Raw genomic sequence first — 22,563 nt, 5'->3', positions numbered from 1 at the left:
CCCAGGAATCCCATAGACTGAATCTCTTCAATTCATTCTCATTTTGCTAGTGCAAAGATCAGGTGTCTTGACACTCTGGTGTTGGGAACAGATTAATATCTAGATATATCTTATTTGTACCCATGTAAGTGACCTTGATGGAGCCACCACTGAGTTCCCAGCTGGTCAAAATTTTCCAAGTGTCCAACATTTTTTTGACAAAAATTCAGTTTTTAAATGGAGGAAGCATCACTGGTTTTCAATCAAAATGTGTGGATTTTTTTTGACTAGCTGAGTTGCATCAGAATTATTTAGATATAGGCTGCACAGGAGCGAAATCCTCCTTCATGTTCCCTCTTATACAGCAAATCTATTTTCGTATGTGCTTTTCAGAAAGCACTGGCGTCTAAGATCAGAAGAGAAAAATATGCCGAAAATTAGGCTTTAAAAATACGGAGAAAAAAGCGCACCCTCCAGGCTCGAAGATACAAAGGTCTGGTGTGTTCCTTTCGTTATAACAGGAAAATAATACGACAACAAGAACATGTTAACCGTTGTAATTTAATTTGTTACTATTAAAATAATAGTATCAATATTCACACTCATAACAACACTAATTATGCCAGTGCTAATTACACTAATAGAAGCAATAATATTACATATTAAAGCATCAGTTCTAAGCACTTGTGCTTCAAATGGCAAAGTGATACGATCCCATGTTGCCATAAATTCAAGTGGGGCTACACTGGGAAAAGTGATGGTAAAAATGGCAACACGTTACGCCTGGTTTTTTTCTCTGCCAGCAGATTCTATATCTAACATGTTTGGTTTATAAACCAGAAGATGATTGGGCTGTAGGTGATAAGTTACAAACCCAAACTGGAATCCAGAATTCTGGCTGGGGTCCTTCTGCCTCTTACATGACCACCCAATGATAAAGATTCTGCCACTGGCAGCATGGTTGACGCAGTGGTGGGGAATAGCTGAGTCAGAGGCACTGGACAGCAGACAGAACTATCCACTATCTGCTTTGGCCTGTGCTGGAAATAAATGCCAAGGTTTTACTGAACCTCCAGCCAAAGAGAAGGGAGGCCAAGGATCTTGGCAGGATGCTCTGGGTAGCCCATTGTTCCATGGCAAGAACAGAGCCAGTGGTCCTGATTCTGATCTCATGCTGGTGTAAATAAGGAGTAGCTCCATGGAAGTCAGTGGAATCATGCTAGCAAAAATGAGATCAGACTCAGGCCCAGTATGTGTCTAAGCAGCTACGGTAAGAGCGTGACACTGTGACAGAGCAGCAGCCAGCCCTAATCAATAGCAATGCACTTGGCAGAGGCAAAGACGGAGACAGATGAAAAGTGCAAAGAATCCTAGATCCAAACGTTATTTACACATTCAGTTCCCGCCCCCCCCCCCACGACACTTCATGTCATGATCTTTCCTCCCCCAGGCTAGTTTGTCCTCTGAATATCAAAGCCAGGCTGCCTCAAACTGCAAGATGCTGCTGCCCACAATACGGGCAGCAGAAACAGCAGGGGTTGCAGTGGATGGAGCTACTTGAAAGCCTGGTTTTATCGATTCTCAGTATTGTGCCAGCATTTGCCACCCCTTGATCTAACACGTTGCCCAAGTGATCCCATGATCAGTAGAAGAATAATGAAAACTGATCCATATACAAGAGGGACACCCCTGAAATAAACCTCATTGCCAGAAGGAGCAATTCCTAATCCTCTCATTGGCTAAGTCAGTCTTCATATGAAACGTTCAGTCAGTCAACCGGAGGTTCTATTTCCATGCTGGGTGGGAGGGGAAGAGAATTTCTGAGCAATCTTAGGAGCATGGAGGTACCAGTGCAGTGTGTTGAGTAGCCACCAAAACGAAAATAATCTCCAAAAAACTATGATGGTCTTAGAGCGCAACTGAGCCTAGAAATGTTTACCCTAGTGGCAATCCTGCCACAGTGCCTCCCAAACAGCTAGACCCCTGTCAGAGCTGTCAAGTTCTTTTAGTGTTTAGCCCCAAAATGTGTCAAGGAGCACGATTCCAACGGGACTCCCGATAATTATTTGCTAATCACCAGGGCTTGCTTGACACCCTCTCAGTCGAGTTGGTGGATGTTACCAAGGCCATGAATTCCATTGCCTAGGTGACTCTGGACCCTGGAATGTCACTGTTAAATTGACTGTCAAGCACAATATGGATGCGAGAGAGAAAACGTTTGAATTACTACAGAAACAGGCATCCTCTGCTTCCACCAGCCTCTCAACCCTCAAGTTCACTGATGTAAACCCTGATGGCCTCTCTCATGTCAGTCGGCTGGAAACTGACTAAGGGCTCACGCCTCAGGAGAGCTGAGCACCCCTTTGTAGGGCTGAGCCCTCTATTTCTGAAAAGACCAATAAGGGTAATGAGAACTCAAGACCTCACAGGATCAGATCTCACATGCACAACAACATGTGCCTGTTAAGAAAGACTGAATCCATGGAGGATGGGGGTAAAATATTACAAAGCTCTGTATACAAATAGGTATGATCCTAGGAAATAATTTACCTGGATTTTTGTTTGTCTGGTGTTTTAAAGAGAAAAAAAGAAATCAAGCCTGGAGATAAATGTTTTGCTGTTGGAAAAAGTGCCTCCATGGCAGATTTCACAGAAGTTTCTATTACCTCTCCGCCTTTGACAATCTCTGCCATTTGTCTCCTTGGCTTTATCATGGAAACACACCTTCTCTCCTATAAAATGCAGCTTGCAACTCAATTGAACCGAACTGTTATCTTTTTATTTATTTTTTTTAAAGGCTTGTTACAGCACATGCACCCTGGAACTCCAAAGCTGTTTCTATGGTGATGATGGAAAATGGAACAGCACTTTCTGAGTACTGGATTGTGCATGGAGAGAACTTGTGTGAGCAGCGAATGTGTGCGCGTGGGGAGCAGCGAGAGTGAGAGAACTGAATTAGAGAGACAGAATATGATTGCTTATTCAGGGCTGTGGATAATGGGAGTAAATTACAGCTCCGGATGACAGGCGTTAACAAAATTGACATGCTGCATTTAGTGTCATCTAGATGTTTGATTAACTGCAGTAGATGGAGTATTAATACGGCAAGAGGATAGCCTGCTCAATTTCCTCACAACATGAACATTAAAGGGAAGAGGACGTGGGGGAATATTTTTTAGGCATGAGTGAACATCACTGATTTCAGAGGCTTGGTTATGAGAAGTCTGGCTACTTCCAGAACAAGCTGCATCTCTTGAATCTGAAAACCTGGGCAGATAAAACTAACTTTCACATCTTAAAAAATTACTTTAGAGGAGATTGTGTGTGATTTTTTTTTTAAACAGGAATGTCATTATTAGAAATGACTTGCTACCCTCTGGCTCTCCCTTCATGGTGTCACCTTCTGCATCAACCGGTGAAGAGCTGGGTAAGTTTTGGTATCAGATGAATTCCAAGGTGAGAACAATCATCGTCTTAGATCTAGTACCTTTCATTCCAGAGGGCTGCTAAAACAACAGTAGGTCAAATTCTGCAGTCCTTATTCTGGAAAAATTCATACTGAAATCAACAAGTGAGAACTGAGTAAGGGCCTCAAGGTATGGAGCTGAATACCGCTACTTCTGGGATGGAGAGAGAATGGCAGTGAGGGGTAGAAGAGGTGCACAACAACATGGGGAGGAGGGATTTTAACCACAGATGCCAGGGAAAACCCCTCCTCTTCCAAAAACTAACCCAGGATCTCGCGTGTGTCCATGCTGGTAACATGCGACCTCTGTTTCTAAGGAAACATAAATTATATGGAGCACCATTTACCTCCCAATGAGCTGATGCCAGAGGGACTTGAACATATGGTTGGAGAGAGAATAGTTATTTCCAACCTGATGCTTAAGCAATCCCCTCTGGCTATTTATACTGTACAACCTGCTTATGCTGTACACAGGGAAGAATGTAATTTGGGGTTTTGAGAATCTGAAATGAGGACATACAATCAGAAGACAGTTTGCTACAGAGTATGATAAATAACCTTGCACCAGGGAAAGTGAGCGAACGCTTGGAAAATGCAGTCGTGTTGTTCCTTGCTATGTGGTGACTCACAAACTCCTCCACAAAGCTCTGTTGTACATGCTTTTCCGAGAGCCCAAACTTGTTAACCTTTATTTTGCTCCATGTTTTCAGAGGAGTGACAGTTGCAACCATCAATATTGCATTCAGCTTTCATATTATATTAAAAAAATTACACACACCAATCCTCCTGCTATTACACACAAACAAACAAGGAGAGAAAGGGGGACATTAACAGCATTAGAAAGTGTTTGCTTTACAGATAGCTCAGAGGGCAACTCTAAAAGGACCTTCATAATCCACGAGAAGTCTTCTCCTCTCCCTCGGCCATGAGTCATGGGTTTGTTGTCAATCTGTCGATCACAGTCTGTCCATCACTGTCATAAATTCACTCCTGGGAATGGTGGGAACCCACCTACCAGAGCTGCAGGGGCATCCTGAAATCCTTGAATGATGCATTCCCACCTGCTATAGCATGGGGGTGACACTACTGCTATTCCAGTAATATCTGCCTGGAATGTAACTCTGGTGGACCTCTGGCTGAAGTCACTGCAGATTCTAGTGGGAGCCTGAAAAAGGAGCAGGGCCTGGAGCAAGGACAGAGGAGTGGGCTGGGAGAGAGAGGTGCAGGAGAAAGGGGGAGGGGATGGTTATTCAAGCCTTTGGATCTCCTTGCAGTCTGTTTTGGGATGGGCTAGACATCGACCAAGGGATGCCGGTGCCTGCATACAGCGCTCACGTTTGGCTCATGCTGCTCTCAGTGGATCCACCACCTCTTAAAAGTTCTCTGTTATCTATTTTATTTCTGACATCCGTCTGGCCCGTCTCTTTGCTCCCATGCACACCCCAGCTGTGCTGCAATACCGTGACGGATAAGCATGTTTCTGTTAAAAGGACAGGATATCATCTTGGCTCTGGGACATTCAGGGCACCAATCTATCCTCTGTGCAACCCAGACTTTAGTGCAATGAGGATTATTCAGCACGTTTGGGCCGCATACCACAGGCCATTCTAAATAAGACTCAATTGCCCAGCAACATATTCTGCTTTCTGAAGCTCTGGCAGAAATTGCTTTGAGCAAACGACCTCAAGCTGTTCTCGCCTATGAGTTACTGCACCACTAGTGTACACCCAGATCAGGGATAAGTGGGGCTGGGACTATGGGCGTTTTGGCACCAAACTCTTTAGGGGCAAAATGTAACTTTGATTTTCCTCCCGATTGAGCAGTTCTCTATGGTTTTCATTTGGCTTTGAGATGGACTGGACCTGCACCTGATTGCTTGGGAGGAGAAAGCTGTCTGGGAAGTTTGGATCCAGGATTTTTTTTGGGGCGACGGGGCAGGGGGACATGTGCACCTATATGACCTATTCTATGACTGTGGAGTCCGGGCCAGGATTTAAGGAAACTGACAATTACACTAGACAGCACAAGCTGTGCATCACTTGGGGAACTTGAGCAAGAGAGAACTACAGGGTCTCTGTGTGTCCACTTTAATTACACTCAAGTCCTGTCTCTTTTCTGTATCAGGGGATACTACAGTAAAGACTTCCAGATTCATTCTGCTAATCTCATTCTGCAGGGTTCTTAGTCCCAAAGACAATTAGGCAGGAGAGAAGAAGACTCAGAGATGCACTCAATTTGGATGAAAGGCCAAGTCACCTTTCCTCCCCCCTGCCTCCCATCCCAGCAGCATTGGTGGCAGATTCTCTGCTGCAGTTGGTTATTGTGGGTTCTTAATCCAGTGCACACCGTAATGTTCCCAAATAGGGTATCAATCTGCCTTTAGGAGAGTAAAGTTCAGAAGCCAGACAGAGAAAACAAAAAGAGGTTTAAAGAGTTGAAGCAGACGTGCCAAGTCTCATTCACTGTCAAGCCAAAGTCTCACTTATTTCAGATGCATTTTTACCTAGATCATTTATAAAAGCATCTCAGTCTTGTGATGAAGGATTCTGAAGGAGGTTTCAATGAGACATTTAAAACCTCATTCATAATTCTGGGAAATCGCAGTCATTGAAATTGTCAAAGCTGGAGAAATGTGGTTAAACCCCAAGCAAAAATCATGAGTCACGAGTCAAGGCGGAGGCAGCAGTAGATACACTGGCTTATTTTTCTGGAGTGAATTTCTTGCTGATGAAAGGTGCTAGACCGATAGTCTTGGAGACTCAAATCCTCGACCTGTATAGGGGCAGATCAGGCTAACTCTGTACAGCACCTGGGTGCCAGGAGCAAAGGAACAGTCTAAGGATCGGCTAGCACCACCAGCATCACTAGCTGGAGGAACCATCAGGAGATGCAAGAGCGTATCTCCATCTTTGGGGCGCATTTTCCATGTGGCTTCTCCTCTGAGATGAACAGAAAAATATTTTTTTTCCCCTCAGTGAAAAATTTCAACAAAATCAAAGCTTTTTACTTTTCTTTGAAAACTTTCAGGGTTTTTTGTAGGAAAAACAACCAACCAACCCTGGAGAATTTAGATACTTTGCATTTTTCAGTTACCAGGCTCCCAACACTTTAAAGCCATGTACACACTGTCATTGCATTCCTACTAGTGTTGGTATGTTGCAAGCATTATTTTCACCAGTTATTTGTTGATTGCCTTGCTCATTTGCATTTCCTCCCCAAAGCCTTCAGGTAATTACATTACTATTCCATACAGCCAGATTGCATTTCATAGACACAGAGAGGAATGCGGAATGAGGGTAATTTGCTTTAGTGTGAAGTTAAAAAAAAAAAAAAAAAGCCATGTGGCTGGCAGGAGATACAGAAGGAGTTGTGTGTGGGGCTCCCACTGCATGGCAAGAGGCTTTGCGGGCTGCCTGAAGGCGGTGCGATCTCTCTGGTGCTGCTACACGCCCTGAACAATGGGCTGTAACCTTTCCTAGCCTCAGCTCATTTTTCTTCATTTCTCAGACACACGAGAACCAGGTACGTCTGTTACGGATGGTGGAGCGTGCTCTCCCTGGGGCCTCCTTAATTGACCAGAGCTGAACCAAACGCCACCTGCCTGTGAAATCTATTCATGGACAATGTGCAATAAGCAGCGGATTAGATGCAACACCATGTCCTTCATTTGTACGATCCACCTTCACTAAAGGCCTGCCCTCATCTTACATTTCCTCTAGTATAAAGCTAGCATCTCACCACCCACTACACTAAACCTCTCTGCCTTGTAACCCCCTTTCGCACTATTGTTTGAAGTTGGCTGAATAATACAGTGATTACATGACGAAATGCAGCTGGCAAGCTCACTCTGCTGTGATTCGCGAGGTTATAGTATTCTTTGTTTATGAGAGTGTGGCTATTTTACCTACAGACTATGTTCTCACAGGGCTCCCATTGCCATAACCTCTGTTTATAGAGCATGAGTGTTTGATGGATTCATTCTGTCATTTATTCATCTAGTCTGACCTCCTGCATAACACAGCCCAGAGAACATCACTGAGTACCTCCTGCATCAAACCCAACAGCTTCAGATTAAACTGGAGCGTATCAGAGAGCCACCGATTATAGACCCACCTGAAAACTCATACTAGGAAGTACATTATTCACCCTTCAATATATTTTTGCTTAAAAAGTTTCAGTCATCCAATCAGAGTGCAGAAACAATGCCATGTAACTTATGCGACCAACCACACACTACAAACAAGGCATAGCTGAAGGGAACAGCTAGCTAACAATGAGGAGGCTGCAGACTTCTGCAGGGAATCATTAAGAATAATGAATACATTTGCAGAAACCAGTGACAATCTGCAAATTGAACTTCCATGGGCCCACCCACAATGAGCTCTGTGTACTGGCCCCTCACACACATGCTTTTCTTGGTGACCTCTCAAAATGCCAACCCTTGGATGCTTCATTGCACAGCGGAGGTGCTGTTCCCTTCTGGCACAAGGCATGGAAGGGTCCATTACTCTTACAGAAAATAATAAAAAGACTATGCCAATAACATAAAACTCTGAGGGTGGAAAGTGGGTGAGCGCAGAAGGCTGGTTAATATAGAAAGAATGGTCAGAGAGTGGGTGAGAAGGAGCTCCATCAAGGCCAAATACAACTGGACCCACAAAGCAGGAATAACGGCCCTGCCTCTATGAGTATGTCTTCATGGCAGTCTGGAGGTGTGACTGCTGCTCCTGGAGATAGACCTGAGCTAGCGTGGTGCTTAGAATGAACATTTGGCCTATAGCAATGAACATGGACTGTTGAATGTTTACTAAAGACTGGCTCTTGGCTACTCCAAACCAAGATTCTCTGAATGAAACACACCATGAGAGCAAGAATTTATGAAGCCAACCGAAAGGATCAGGAGGAAGAGCAAAAGCTTGGAACAAGTATTAATTTGGAGTTCTGCTCTGAAAAGTGACCATAAAACAGCATCCCTAGGTGCCATTTGATGGGATGGCTCCACATCAAATAGGCTCAGTTTAGCATTGTCACCCCTGCAAACTTACCTTGGGTCTTTGAAGTCCAGCTGAGTTCTCTGCTGCCAGCTTAGCAGCAGCAGCAATAAAAGGTCCTGGAGGCAAATTCTGTGCTCAGTTTTCTATGGTGAGCAACTCAGTGGGGCTGAATGGATGAATGAGCATATTCCTTCTCATGGACCATCAGCAGCAGGTTGTTTTCATTGCGGGTTTAGAGCTGTAACTGAGGACAGAGCTTGCCCCTGAAATGGGAATTTCATTCACAATTGCGTAGATGGTTTAAGAGAAGGAACAGAGTCTGGCTCGCCCTCCCATTGGTCCGCTAGCCCTGCAGGAATAGCCACAATAAAATGGAGTAATCGGTTATATTGGCCATTCAAGTCAGCAGATACTGGACTCTGGGTTCTCATGGGGAGCATATCTATTGAGTAAGAGGGTGTTCACAGTTCCACAGTCACTTTCCAGAGCAGAGACACCAGGGCCGCCCAGAAGGGGAAGCAAGTGGGGCAATTTGCCCCAGGCTCCGGGCCCTGCAGGGGCCCCCATGAGAGTTTTTCGGGGCCCCTGGAGCAGGGTCCTTCACTTGCTCTGGGGGCCCTGGAAAACTCTTGCAGGGCCCAGGCCCTCAGAGCTTCTTCCGCTCCAGGTCTTCGGCGGCAATTCGGTGGTAGGGGGTCCTTCCGCCCCGGGACTCACCGCCAAAGTGCCCCGAAGACCCGTGGTGGGGGGTCCTTCTGCCCCGGGACCCGCCGCCAAAGTGCCGGGTCTTCAGCAGCAATTCGGCAGTGGGGGCCTCCTGCCGCCAAAGACCCCAGGCCCCTGAATCCTCTAGGCAACTCTGAAAGACACACTTTAAGAGACAGACCCTGGAACCTGCCATACTTGTTCTGTGCACCCCTTCATCATTCCCCACAATGACCTGGGGAAGGGGTCATGCAAACGACATGGGTACTTAGTTGCTTTGGAGACAGAACTGGCAGCTCAGCTTAAAAAGGCATGCGCTCGGGTAGACCAAAGATCTGTCTGTCACCAAGAATATACAAGTCAAAGCATTTATCTTACTGAAAACGCTGGTAATAATGATAATATAAGGATTGCCATCTTCTCTGTGCTTGTTTTCCCTACCTGGCGGAGTCCCTGTTCAGGGCGGAGGTAGAAAAATAAATAAATAAAACGTGAACAAAATAGAATAAAATCCAAAGCAGCCAATTAACCTGTAAAATACAAGTCATGTTGCCACTAACTAGCAGCATCCCGTCACCTCCTAATCAGTATTCACATGTTATAAGACAGGCAGCGACACAACTGGGTCAGCCAGTCCCGTGAATGTGCTATGCCGTAGTATCTGATTCAAAATAATGACTAAAATTCCAGAGAAACACTCTGCCAATTAACTGCTGCGTGCTGGTTTCTATTATTTGGCTCTCAAATAGCTCCACTTCTAACAGTCTTCAAGGCCAACAATGTCTTTCTTAAAGAGGCCATCCTGCCATTAAATCTTACATTGCTTTCATGAAGAGTGGGTCTATTAAGTGAGGGCTATTCCAGCTGAAAGGTGGAATTCTGGTGCTAGAAGACATTGAAATAGGGTGACCAGAGAGCAAGTGTGAAAAATCGGGACAAGGGGTGGGGGACAATAGCAGCCTATATAAGAAAAAGACCCCAAAATCAGGACCGTCCCTATAAAATCGGAACATCTGGTCACCCTACACTGAAACTACCTGCAGTACATTCACGAGGCTAGTTCCAATACACGTAGCAAAACAGCCATATTAACACTGCCGAGGAGTGTGTGCGATGAAGTTTGGGGTAGGATTCAAATCTGAACTCCTTCCCAAAGCTGGGGGCCAACCGGATGTGGGTTTTTTGTCCAGGCTCATCCCTAATGGATATGATGTACAGTTAGGGTTGAGACACAAAGCAAGATTCTTGTCCTGTCCAGTCACCGCCCAGGATGGTCATAGCACTTGAGGCATGTGTATAGTAATTAGAATGGGGGTCAGGACTCCTGGGTTCTAGTCCCAGCCCTGCAGATCACAACCTCTCCATGCCTCAGTGTCCACATCTGTAAAATTGGTACAGTAATAGTTGCTAACTTCCAGGGGCTGCTGTGAGACTTTAGCTGTTTGCAGAGTGCTTTGAAGTCCTTGGATGAAAGGCACTACAGAAGTGCAAAGGACTATTATTGTTTTATCTTGCATGCCATATGTTCTTCAGTACGTATAAATGAGAGGACTTGATTCTTTGGCTTTGAATAATTGTGCAATAAAAACATGGACCGCCTGTCAATCCATCTGCAAAGCCTCTGATCGTTTTCTGAAAACCGAAATGCCGGGAAATGAAAACTAACACGCTCCTTAATGATGTTAAAAACAAAGACCAGTGAAGGGGATGGATGGTTTGTGACATGAGCAGTGGGACTTAGAGGTTGTCACTGCCTGAACTCCAGCCAGGTCAAGGCAACAGCTGTTCAAATGAAGTTAGTTTCAGAGCAGTTCCTGGTGGACAAGTGTCACCGGGTGTCACAGAACCCACTAGCACACCTGGTTAACATAGGCTGCTGTCTCAACAAAGCAGCCGTGCGCTGAAGGGATCTTAGAGGCTGAGGAGGTCAGAGCTCTGTTCACATTAAGGAAATCTGAGAAGGTGACATCCAGGATTCAAGATCGTTGACTGAAAAGTGCTTCAGACAGGATGTTTCAGCTAGAGGCACCAGCCTTCATGGTGAAGGAAAAGCCCTTCAACTAGGGTTCTTGGAGGTAATCCTGGAGCCTTGCTGCATGTTCAAAGATGGCTAGTGTCTGTGGACAACACCTGGGGGTTTCCTTCCAGGAGTCCATCCTGAACATGAAAGCCATTTCAGGATGGGGAATTTCCCTTAGGCCTGGAGCATCCTTCGGTATGTGGATCTCCCTGTCTGTGCTAAAGGGATGGTGTGTGGAAATTTGGTGTCTCTAGCACTCCTCCCTCCCCACAGCACAATCCCTTCCATCTTGCGCTCTGCATGGAAAGGGCTCTGTCGAGTTTCAGGGCCGAGAGCGGCTGGGCTCTATGGCACTGTCCCCTGGAGAGTGATCACTGTTCAAAGCCATGGTTGCTCTTCCAAGCCCCTTCATGGCTAATACTTCTGTGCAGCGGCACTGGGATCCAGCTGCAACCATGTAACCTGGAGGAAAGTCAGCAGACCAGAGCATAGGCAGGTGCTATCCATGCAGACTGCTCCTGCACGCTATAACTGTACCCCGCTTCCTCCTGGATCCCCAGGGCTAGGAGACCTTGCCCTCTGTAAATGCCACAGTGTTCCAGAACTCCCCAGCAGAGGAGACGCTTGGCAGCAGATTCTATGGAGTAGTTTTATATGCAGACCGTCCTCTTCCCCTGTGCTCTAGTGGGGATGGGATAGCAGTCTTGGCATCTTCAGGTTACGGCGGAGGCCCATTAGCAACCTGGGGAAAACTCACGCTGCTGCTGCCGCTGCCACCAATGCTGCAGCTCAGGGCCATTGGGCCAGCACCTTTCACTCAACGATCAAGCAAGTTAGGATTGAACTGATTTTTCATGGCAGCAGGGGGAGGGGTAGCCAGAACGATTGATTCCCAGATCTTCTCCCAGCCCAAAGCCATGGTCAGTTTCACGAAGGCAACTGCTCTTTATCTCTGCACCAAACACGCTTCTCTGGTTCTGAATCCTACAGACAATTTTCACAGGGTTCTGAAATCACCCACGCTGTGCTAATAAAAGCCCAAGGCTTTAATGCCAGATAGTTTAGGAGTCTGACTTTGTTTCCTATTGCTTTAGCATCATGTACTGGCCCCAGACAAGGCCCCAGGGGCCATCCTGTTGATATCAGACTGCTGGGTTGAGGTGCTTAGAAGCTTGGTCTGACAGCTCAGCCGTCTGTCATCCTTGCAATGCACCAGAGACATTAGGCTTTTCACAGTCAGGCACGTGCAGGAACTTTTACAGGGTTTTCCTTCAAAATTCTTCTTTTTATTGCACCCGAGTTGGCCAGTGGCTAAGAGCAAAACTGGCTGGATTCTGGAGCTCTTTAGCCAAAAACTTAAAAATCTTTTATTACCATTGGCTTTAAGACAGTTTAAGCAAATCTGGAATCCAAAATAAACCCACAGGGATTTACTTTCTTAGGAACAAGGACATAATTATCACAATCTACCTTTTATAACTGATGGGGCACAGACTCCATGGAAACTCTGTGCTTGCTCACCATAGCCTGTCTAGCTTAGGTTATCCCCTTGCACCCGTCACCAGAGTATCTAAGAAGTGAAAGTTTTATCTGCCTGACAAAAATATCCCTGCAGCAACACAGCCTTCCCAATGAATATATGGCTCTATTCAAAGGAGACTGTCTAGGTGTATTTCCTAATTTTAAAACTTCTTGTTGAACAATTCATTAGACAAAAATCTGCCTTTAATATTCACTTCTCTGTCTCCCCCCCCGCTTTTTTTTTTTTTTTTTTTTAATTTTGGCCTTCCTCTGTTGCAGACATGAATTGGTTTATTATTGTAGGGTTGCTAGTCAGGTTGTTTTAGTTAAGAATTGATCTTAAGAGAAAAGACACATAAATCATGACACAGGTTTTGCAAACAGAGATGGGGGAAATCATACACAGTGACACACAATGAATGACATGGGTTTTGGAAACAGACATAGGTGAAAAAAATAAGGCGGATCTTGTAGGCACTGATGGGTTCTGGCTCTGTATGGGACCACAAACAAGGGGAAGTGATGGAGAAGAGAACACAAAGAACCTTGCCCCCCCCCACCATTGTGTGCATAGGCTTATGTGCCCCCACCACAAAGCTCCACCCCTACCCTGTACTGCCTCTCCTCGTCATTTCTGAGTGAGTAGATTTTAGTGGCAACAGGGATAATTCCCCGGTTAATAGTCTTGGGCTGCAGAATATATTCATGGCTCTGCAGCATGCAGTATGGGAGAGCTTTCAATGGAACACTGTGAATCACTTGCCACTTAGAAAATTAGCACTAAAATTCCTCTCCAAATCACAGGGTGGCGTTTTCTGCACTTTGCAGAGAAAATTCAGAGCACGTCATTTGTAAAATAGCTGGTTAACCAGTTTTTCCAAGAAGACTCAGAAAAGAGCAGCTTCCCATACAATGACCTGACTGAAGGATCGTTAGATGACTCATCTCTCTCATCTCCCTGTCCTTCAGCTCCAGCTAAGCTACAGTGAGGACACACCACCCTCAGTGGCAAATGCTTTTCTTGACATCATGCTGTTCCTGGGATTAGTCTGAACAGAATGAATATTCTTCTTGCCTCCAAACACCTAAAAGACATCACCTTGAGCCCAAGGAGATCAAATTCAACTGTTGGGGTTGAACAAAGAGTCCTCCCGCAAAGAGCAAAGTAGAAACTGGCTTCCTTGGTTTTGGCCTGGCATAACAGTGGGCTTCGGAGTTTTGTTTTTTATTTCAATGCACAGAAGCAAACTTGTGCACTGGTGATTCGTGTTACAAAATGAATTTCTCCCAGATTCTATCATCCACTGGAAAAACCCAGAGTCATGTTTCAAATGCAGATGGTCGTTCACAGCACACCATCTCGGCCAGGGATATGTGACACTTTGCAGTGGAACAATTCATGCATTTGTGGAACAGGATAATTTATTCTATGAATTCAGACCCTGATCTTGCAAACCACTGTACATGTGTTTACACTTGCCATCGGCAAGTTGACTCATATACAGGAAGTTAAGTGCCTGCATAATGGTTTGAAGCATGGTTGGTGGGTTAATCCCCACTTCGGGAAGGCTAATCCCTCCAGCCCTGCCACTGGAGGAGCCCAATCCCCCCCACACTGCTGGAGGAGCCCAATAACCCCCTGCCACTGAGCTTCAGGCTGAGCCGTTGGCCCTCGCACAAGCCCGACCCTCTGGCCCAACCCCTGGGCTGGCCTGAGCTGCCCAGGGCAGCCCCAGCTTCTGGTTGCTGGCCGCTGGCTGGAGCTGAGCCCTCACTGGCTTCAGGGTAGAGAGGCGGGGCCTTGAGGCAGAACATGGGTGGGGCCACGGCCTGGTCTAGGGGAAGCTTAGCCTGCCCTGGCCTTTGATACCTGCCACCCACAGCTTGATGGCTCGGACCCGTGCCCTTATTTTCTGTTTCCATCTGTGAGCAGCTGACAATTCCCTTGCATGTATTCACTGTTCAGAAACCATTCCCATTACCGCTGTCTGTAAAAAGCGCTTGATCTAGATCACGTGCGCCGTTCATGCTCAGACTCTAAAACTCAAAATCCCAACTGTGTGAGTTCGTTTCCTTTGTATGCCAAGCAGCACACGCAGCCCAACAAAGAAAAAGAAAGCAGTGGTCACGGGGGTGAGTTTACTCACCTGCTCATGATACTCAATTCCCATGCTCAGGGTGTTGATCAGAATGGCAATCATAATCCCACGGTTGAAATACTTGCTCTCCACAATCCTTTTCAGCTTGTTGCCAAAAGCTACCCAAAGTCTAGCAATTTTATTCCTCTCCTTTGGTTTCTTCTTCTTCCTCTTCTTATTCCTCTGCTGCTGGATCTGATCTCTCTGGTCTCCGTGCCTCAGGTCCTGCGTGAATTCGTAGATGCCGTTGTTGTCAGAGTCATAGCTGTCGGACTCACTGAACTCAAACTCGGGATCCTCCAGGATGTTAGCACAGTAGGGGCAGTTCTGGAGTTCGCAAGTGAGGATGCTGGGCTGGGGGCTGGACAGAGGGCACGGCACGTTCAAACCCGACAGCCTGCTGGAAGTCCTACACAGACCTACAACCAAGGGATACGCACAGGATCAGCAGCGGAATTAACTCCCACCTTACTCCCACAATCTCCTGTTTTCCATGGACATGTCATCTTATAACAAATGGGATGGATCTGCTCTAGCTCCACCAGACATGATGGGCTTGATGCTAGACTCACTGGGGGAGGTTCTTCAGCCCATGCCATTCAGGAGGTCAGACTGGGTGCTCATAATGGTCCCTTCTGGCCTTCAAATCTATAACTGCCTCTAATTTGGTCTAATTTTTTCCATAGTCTCCTCTTTTATCCCTGTCTCCCCTCCTTCAAGTTCCACAAGTATCCCTTAGCTTCCTTGCTTCAGCTACCTAGCCCTAGACAGGGCCGTTCTCCCCCAGCACATGGTGATCTCTTTGGACTCTGCTGCAATTGAGTGGCACAGTGCATACTTTCCATTCACTTTTATTAAACCCAATGGTCTATCATCATTAATGGCGACCCTAGTGCTGCCGGAAAGTTATGCCAGATTTAGAGGACCATTTAATTCTGATAACAAGGTGCAGAGAAGGGCACCGGGGGAACAAGGACAGTTATAGATTGAACATCTCAGCAGTGGCTGCTTTGATGTCTCCTCACCCCTCCTTGCCTTTCAAGCTTTTTTGAAACGTTCATTTGAATTTCTTGCAGTCACGGCACAGCGGGAGTTCTGGCTATTTCAAACAGGCACGCTGGGGCTGGATTTTTTAATCCAATCTGTAACAGTGTTTGCTGGCGTGGGGAGAAAAGTTGGCAGCCCTCCCAGAAGCTGGGCTCGGTGGCAGTGCTGCCTACCCAGCATGGAGAGGACGTGCCCAACCAGGAGGTCTTCACAGACCAACGCAATGAGCCAACGGAGATGAATTGAGAATTAACCTGAACCCTCACCCGAATGGAACCTGATCCAGACTCCTGCGCAAGAGTCAAATACATACAGGGCAGGCAACTGCGCAGTAACGCTCCCCTCCTCCATAGTATGCTTGGTGGGAAGGGATCAGCTTGGAGGGAAGAAGGTAGTTGAGCTCCTGAGCATCCTCAGATAGTGGCCTGTGCGCTGCGTCTGCCAAGAAAGGGGCTAACTGCTGGTTTTGGGGATGCAGACGAGACTTTCAGCAGAGTCTAGTGATTTTGAGTGCCCGCCTGGAGACACCATAAAGGAGCCTGATCTTCAAGGGCCATTTCTTAAAGGCCCTTGTGAAGCCCCTCAAGTTGGGCACCAAAGTCACTAGTCATGTTTGAAGAGCTTGGCCCTCTCCACTGGGAAAAAGACTGAGGCCCACCAACTCATTTCACAGAAGCCATCCAAGAGCTGTCAGATAATAATGGCAGTGGGCCAAAAAGACAAGAGCATCATGGCAGTATTACAGTCGTGATTTAGACCCCTGCTGTCTAATACTCCACGAGGTTTCAGAAAAAGTCATCGCTTCACTCACAAAGTCTGAAAGTTGGGTTACAATGAGAAATTGAAAGACTGGCTGCTTCACTGATCCTTACCCAGAAAACACAGGCCTGAAAAACTGGGCTGATCACCTCAGGAAAATGGGTTCTCTGGAGATTTCTGGTGATCATGCCAAAGATCTCAAGAGGTCAGAGGTATTTTCCCTGTCCCCCAACTCCACATGCTAGGCCATGTCAGTTCCTCTCTTTGCTAATTTACACAGTGATTTAGAAAGGCACAAGCAGATCCGAGGAGAAATGACTAAGCAGCTGCTTCAGAAGTACGAATGCTAGAGCACATGGCTTGTACCTCCTAAATACTATCAAAGTGTTAAAAATGATACAAAAAACACAGGCACCGCAGATGTCTTCAGAGCACCAGAGTCTCCTTGGCTGCCTGCTCTAACAACCTCACAGCATTGCAGGGCACAAGCACTCTAAGGAAAAGGCTGTACTTCACTTTACTCAATTCCACAGCACAGAAAGAGAGAATACACTCCCCCAATCACACCCCTTCTCAATGACACCAGGCCCCTTTCTCAGACAGGACTGTGAGCTCCCCGGCCTTGCTAATGCATGCAATTATCCTTCATGTGTTTCTGTTTTGCACATCACTTGCCAGAATTGGATTCCGCTCTGCTCCTTCTTCCCAGCTGGGAAGGTGCAGGGAGATAAGTGAGGCAGCCCCTTTGACTCTTCCGATTGAGCTGGAAGCCAGGAATGCCGGATGGAGCTCACCAACCGGCTTCAGTGTCTAATCCCTCCATCATGGGGCAGGAATCTAGAGTGGGTCCATCGCTGAGCACAGGCTGGAGCCACTTCTCAGCAGATGCGAGACACCTCGGCGTAGTGCCACGCTCTGTTTTTTGAAGCAAGGACCAGCAGTGGTGGAATTATTAGTCTCCAGCAGTTGCTAGTAGAGGGAACTAGGGGCTATGAAGCTCTTGCTTAATTGGATCAATTGAAATACTCCTTTCCCTGCCTTGCTAAGGTGCCTCTCCAGCCGTTTGAGTGCCCCTGCAAATATTTCTTGGGGTGATGGTGTAGAAAGGGGTCACCTCCCTTTCTTCGCATTTCAAGGCCTCTCCAACCCCCCCCCCAATTGCTGTTTGCCTCCATCTTCAAGTAGGGTTGCGAACTTCTCCCGCCCCCTTTCCTGCCCCTTTCCCAAGACTCAGCCCCTACCATGAGGCCCCACCCCCACTCACTCTATCCTCCCTCCCTCTGTCGCTTACTCTCCCCCATCCCCACTGGGTAAGGCAAGCCATTCAGCCAGTTTTAAGCCAGGCAATCCCATTTTTAAATGGTTCATCTAGTATCATGGCTGGAGGATGCCATGCATATGAGGGATGGGGTAGCGTGCTCTTCAAAATGGCGCCCTCATGCTGCATGACCTCATGCTGGTAGGGGTGGGGTTACGCTGGGAGGAGTTGGGGGGAAGGCCGACACCATTCCTGGAAGTACTAAAATGTCCAGTGTTCTGGGGCTGCATGAGTGGCTGCCCTACCAGTGGGATAGGGATAGGACATTAGACTGGTCAAGCTGGAAATCAGATTTAGAACCTGAGGAGGCAAGAGTAGATATGTGCTCAACTGGGTGGCTTTGAGTCACAGGGATTTCCACTGGGAATTCCACTTAACTGTCCTTCCTCCTAGAACCACCCTCCTTCCAAGTGACCAAGAGATGCCTGATAACCCTCTTCTTTACTTCCCATTGTCAACTGTTCTGCAGTTCGCTGACAAGCAGCTGCTGCGTTCCACGCTCTAGAGGGCTGCACCTCAGCGAGAGATGATATGATTCTGATAGAGTTTTTAAACTGCTTTGGTATCCTTAGAGTTGAAAGGGCTCTATAAACACAGGGTATTATTATCAATGGCCTTATTAATAGCAAGGTCTTTGAAGAATGCTGAGCCAAATTAAAATCCAGCGAGGTCACTAGTGTGCCCCTGAATTCACATGGGTGTAAGTGAAAGGTGAATCTGGCACTGCCTTATCTCCCATAAAAGCACAGAGAACCAGGCTGTTTGTGCACATCAGAAGGACCAACCTCCAGCTTGAACTGTGAGTTTCAAGCAACAGCCGTGGAACAGTTTCTTTGCTTTCAACTTCCAGGAGTGTGGGCTTTTATCTCAAAGTAAATACATATTCTCACACTCTGGGCTGGCTCCAGGCACCAGCCAAGGAAGCAGGTGCTTGGGGTGGCCAATACAAAGGGGTAGGACGTCCGGGTCTTCGGTGGGAATTTGGCAGCGGGTCCCTCAGTCTCTCTCTTCCTCTTTGTGCTGCCACCGAACTGCCGCCGAAGAGGAAGAGAGGGAGTGATGAACCTGCCGCCGAAGTGCCGCTGAAGAATGCAGCAGCACGAATGGGGCGGCAGAAAACCTGGAGCTGGCCCTGCTCACATTATAGCCGTCGTTAACGTTTAGATTTAAGGCCATGCCGATGATGAATATAAAACCCTTGCAAAAGCAACAGAAGAATGTTACAATGAACCCTTCCTGCCACTGAGCATTTTAAAAGGGAGGAAGTGTCCAGTGTCGGTAATTTATATGAATAATTTAAATTTAATTTTATATCAATTTATATAAATAATTTCATGAGCTTTACCCATTTGTGCATTCAGTTAAAAACAATGTTGACATGGAAAGAGTCACCCAACATATTTCACAAACAACCTTCAATCTGACCCACAAGACATACCGAGAACTCTTTTAACATGTACATCACTAGTTTAAGTAGCAGCGTGTGTACATGCATGGACAAATATAAACTCTATTGACAACCACAAACATTAAAAATCACATGACTGACTTAGAAATCATGAGATTTTAAAAATAACGTGGGGTCTTTTTATTTACTTTTTGTAGTTTTAGACTTTAAAGTTCACGTTTTCCGTCTTTTCTTTGCCACAATGAGGGCTAGACACAGTTTTTTAAACAAAAGGAAACTAAAAGTCTCTCATAATCCCATGATTCCAGCAGCTGGGGTTTTCAGAAAAGCAACAAATATTATGAAACTCACAATAAAACCGTGAGAGTCAGCACTGCTGAATGTGGCCACACACAATGTACAATTAGTGATACGTATGTTGAAAGAGTTCATAAGATATGTGCAAGTTTAACGTTAATGCCGTCGTTTCCCTGATTTAAAAGAGCTCTGAGTCTGCAGTAGCTTTGCAGCCCTAGCACATTCCCCTGTGCAGGGAAAAATGGAAAACAGGGGAAGACTAGAGGATCCAGACTTATATGGCTCTGCTGCTCCCACCTCCCTCTGTTGACGACTAGCATATAGCAACTCTACTGCTCCCCATTGCACACCAGAACCCCACAGGTTCTGCTGCCAGGGGATCCCCTGTGGAACAAAAGCAGGGTTTGAGGTCTCTTCTCTTTCCATTTTTCTTTTCATTTACGGAGATTCATTTTTCTGTCCCCTTTTGCAAATGAGCACATGGAATGGTGCAGCATATAGAGTGGACTCTTCCCTTTTAACCAAAGACTCGAGAAACATGCCAAAAGAGGTGCAATACAGTCTGCACACAGGGTGAAACTCATGCAGCATAGACAGCTGACATCCAAGCTTTCCTTGGAAGCCAGCTGCCCAGGGGGATATGCACAGAACAGCAAGAGAAACTACTCCAAAGACAGTGGTTTACTTTGATAAATCAGTTTATCAGAGGCTGACAAGGAGCGAGACTGAGGGTTTCACATTCGGCTTGTAACGTCAGGGACAAAAGATCAGAGATCAGAAATAAACGAAGCCACCAGGGCCGGCTGCTTCTGCTTGGAGCAGAACCTGCCAGGCTGCTGATTTAGAGGAGCAGATGCTTTATAGGAGGTTTCCTCAGGCCCATTCTATCCTCATTCATCACTGCCGCACTGGAGACCGGATTCCAGGCAGTGAATTTTCATTTTGGGTGGGAGCAAAGAGGGAAACTCCAGGAAACGCCGTTCTCTGGTGCAAAGCAACAAGCTGTTTGTTTCATAGCAGTGAGAAAGAGGCGGTCAGTCTTGCTTAGGGCTTGCTGTCTGCGCATTCACACTGCATACTTCAAACCAGCCAGACAGCAGAAGGTAGAGCATAACAAAGTGTACAGACCCGAACTTGGCTTATTCCTGGCTTCTCCACTTACACTGTTCAGGAAATCTCCTGTGTGCGCTCATCTGCTCTCCAGTTAGTGCCCTGCACCTTTACTGGCTTTGTCCTCATGTCACTGCTCCCGAGATTTCATCCATTCCACCCCCCTCCCCCCGTCCCAATACAGCCCCCATAATTAACAATCCCTGATTTTTTCATTTAGTTGCCGCAGGTCTCAGTGCGGGCAAGGGGGCATTTTATATGTCAAAAAACAAACAAACAAATATAAAATAGGAGCCCAAAGGACATCTTGCCCTGAACCCAATTTTGCAGGCACAACTTTCTGGAAATCAGAGGGGAGAGGGACAGGTGAGAAAGTTTACAGCTGCACTAGAGCCTGATGCAACCTCATTGACCCAAACCCTGCAGTCCACCCAGGATTCCCCACTAGCTTAAGTGAGGACTGTGGCTCATCATGAAAAATGATCAAACTGATTCTGACCGACTAAGAACCAGTCTGACCCTTCACTCACAGCTAAGCATTGGCTTCATTTTTTCTCCCCAGGATTTTTATTTTCCTCTGGGTTTCAATAGGGCCCCATACAAAGCCTGTTCTCTCTCTTCAGGCTCCATTTCGCAGAACCAAGATGGGCTAATTCTGATGAGCTTTAGACAAGCATGCAAACTCTTGAGCGCTTGGCTACCCTGAACCTGAACTCTGAGCCCTGTGAGGTTCACCCATCCCCAGTTATAAGGAAGGTCAGAGCTCCCATGAAGATATGAAATTGGGCTCCAGTTAGCCCTTGAAGACCCTTTCCTACAAATCTCATCAGACCATTCACCCCTTGCCCACTGATTCCAAGCAGGACATCAAGTCCTTTGTCCTTACCATGTTCTCCCATCAGTTGACGGAGCTTCTCAAAAGGAGCTGGATTCAGACTCACTGGGCTATTAACCATGGCCACAGGGCTGCTGCCACTTTTCTTCCCTTTGGGTACCGGGGCAGAACTGTCTTTGCTAGCTGGAGAAGGCAAGATGGTTGGATAATTCATATTTCCATGGTTGGTGGTGAGTCCAGTGGTCAGTTTAATACTTGCAGGGGTATTGGAAGACTTGCATTTCACCTGGGGTCCTTCGACGTGGCAGTCGGCATGGTAAATGCTATGGACAGACTCTGAATCCAGATGAGGAGGAGGGCTACACAGGTTGGGGGATGGAGACGGAAGCATCAATTGGCTCCCAGATTGCATGACCTTCAGCTCCAGGTCACAGATCTCAGGGTTGGAACGTAGCCCCCGAGGGCTCCCATTGCTGATATGGTAGTGGTGGTGATGGTGGTGATGGTGGTGGATGAGGTGGTGAATGGAGGTGATGCGTTTTTTGCTTCTGCGGCTTTGCCCATTGGGGGCACTGTTGGGGTTGACCTTTTTCCGGCGCTTGCTCTGCCAGTTGTTGTACAGACGTAACGTCCGCCGCTTTACCTTCCTGAAGATGTGGCAGATATATTTGAGAAGCTCATCGTAGCAGCTGCCCGGCTCCGAGAAGCTGGCGATTGTGCTGTCATTGGAGAGGTAGCGGGCACGCTGCTCCTTCATCAGCTGGTTCTCCCGCTGCTTTGTTTCGGAAAACTGTGTTGCTATCACAACCAGGCACAAGTTAATCATGAAGAAAGAACCAACCTGGGGAAGCCAAGAAGAGAGGAATCAGCAATTTTACCAAGAGGCACCCACCAAATACACCAAGTTGCCCCCAGGGAAGTCAGAATATTTGCTGGGCTCATTTTAATATCAGGATTTGCCCATCA

At 46.7% G+C, this 22,563-nt stretch overlaps 1 protein-coding gene across 2 annotated transcripts in view; it reads right to left on the bottom strand.

Moving 5' to 3' along the window:
• The window catches only part of CACNA1H (calcium voltage-gated channel subunit alpha1 H), a 203,668-nt gene that overhangs the window by 111,195 nt on the left and 69,910 nt on the right, over positions 1-22,563 (bottom strand). For both annotated transcript variants that reach the window (XM_032762698.2, XM_075069148.1), the window contains exons 7-8: positions 21,649-22,438; positions 14,833-15,242 (exon numbers count right to left, since the gene is read on the bottom strand). In XM_032762698.2, coding sequence (XP_032618589.1) covers positions 14,833-15,242; positions 21,649-22,438 — 1,200 coding nt within the window. The remainder of the gene's footprint in view (positions 1-14,832; positions 15,243-21,648; positions 22,439-22,563) is intronic.

The sequence above is a fragment of the Chelonoidis abingdonii genome, chromosome 9 (assembly GCF_003597395.2).
Source record: "Chelonoidis abingdonii isolate Lonesome George chromosome 9, CheloAbing_2.0, whole genome shotgun sequence".
NCBI classification, from domain to species: Eukaryota; Metazoa; Chordata; order Testudines; family Testudinidae; genus Chelonoidis; species Chelonoidis abingdonii.
This window is presented reverse-complemented; position numbering and strand designations above follow the sequence as displayed.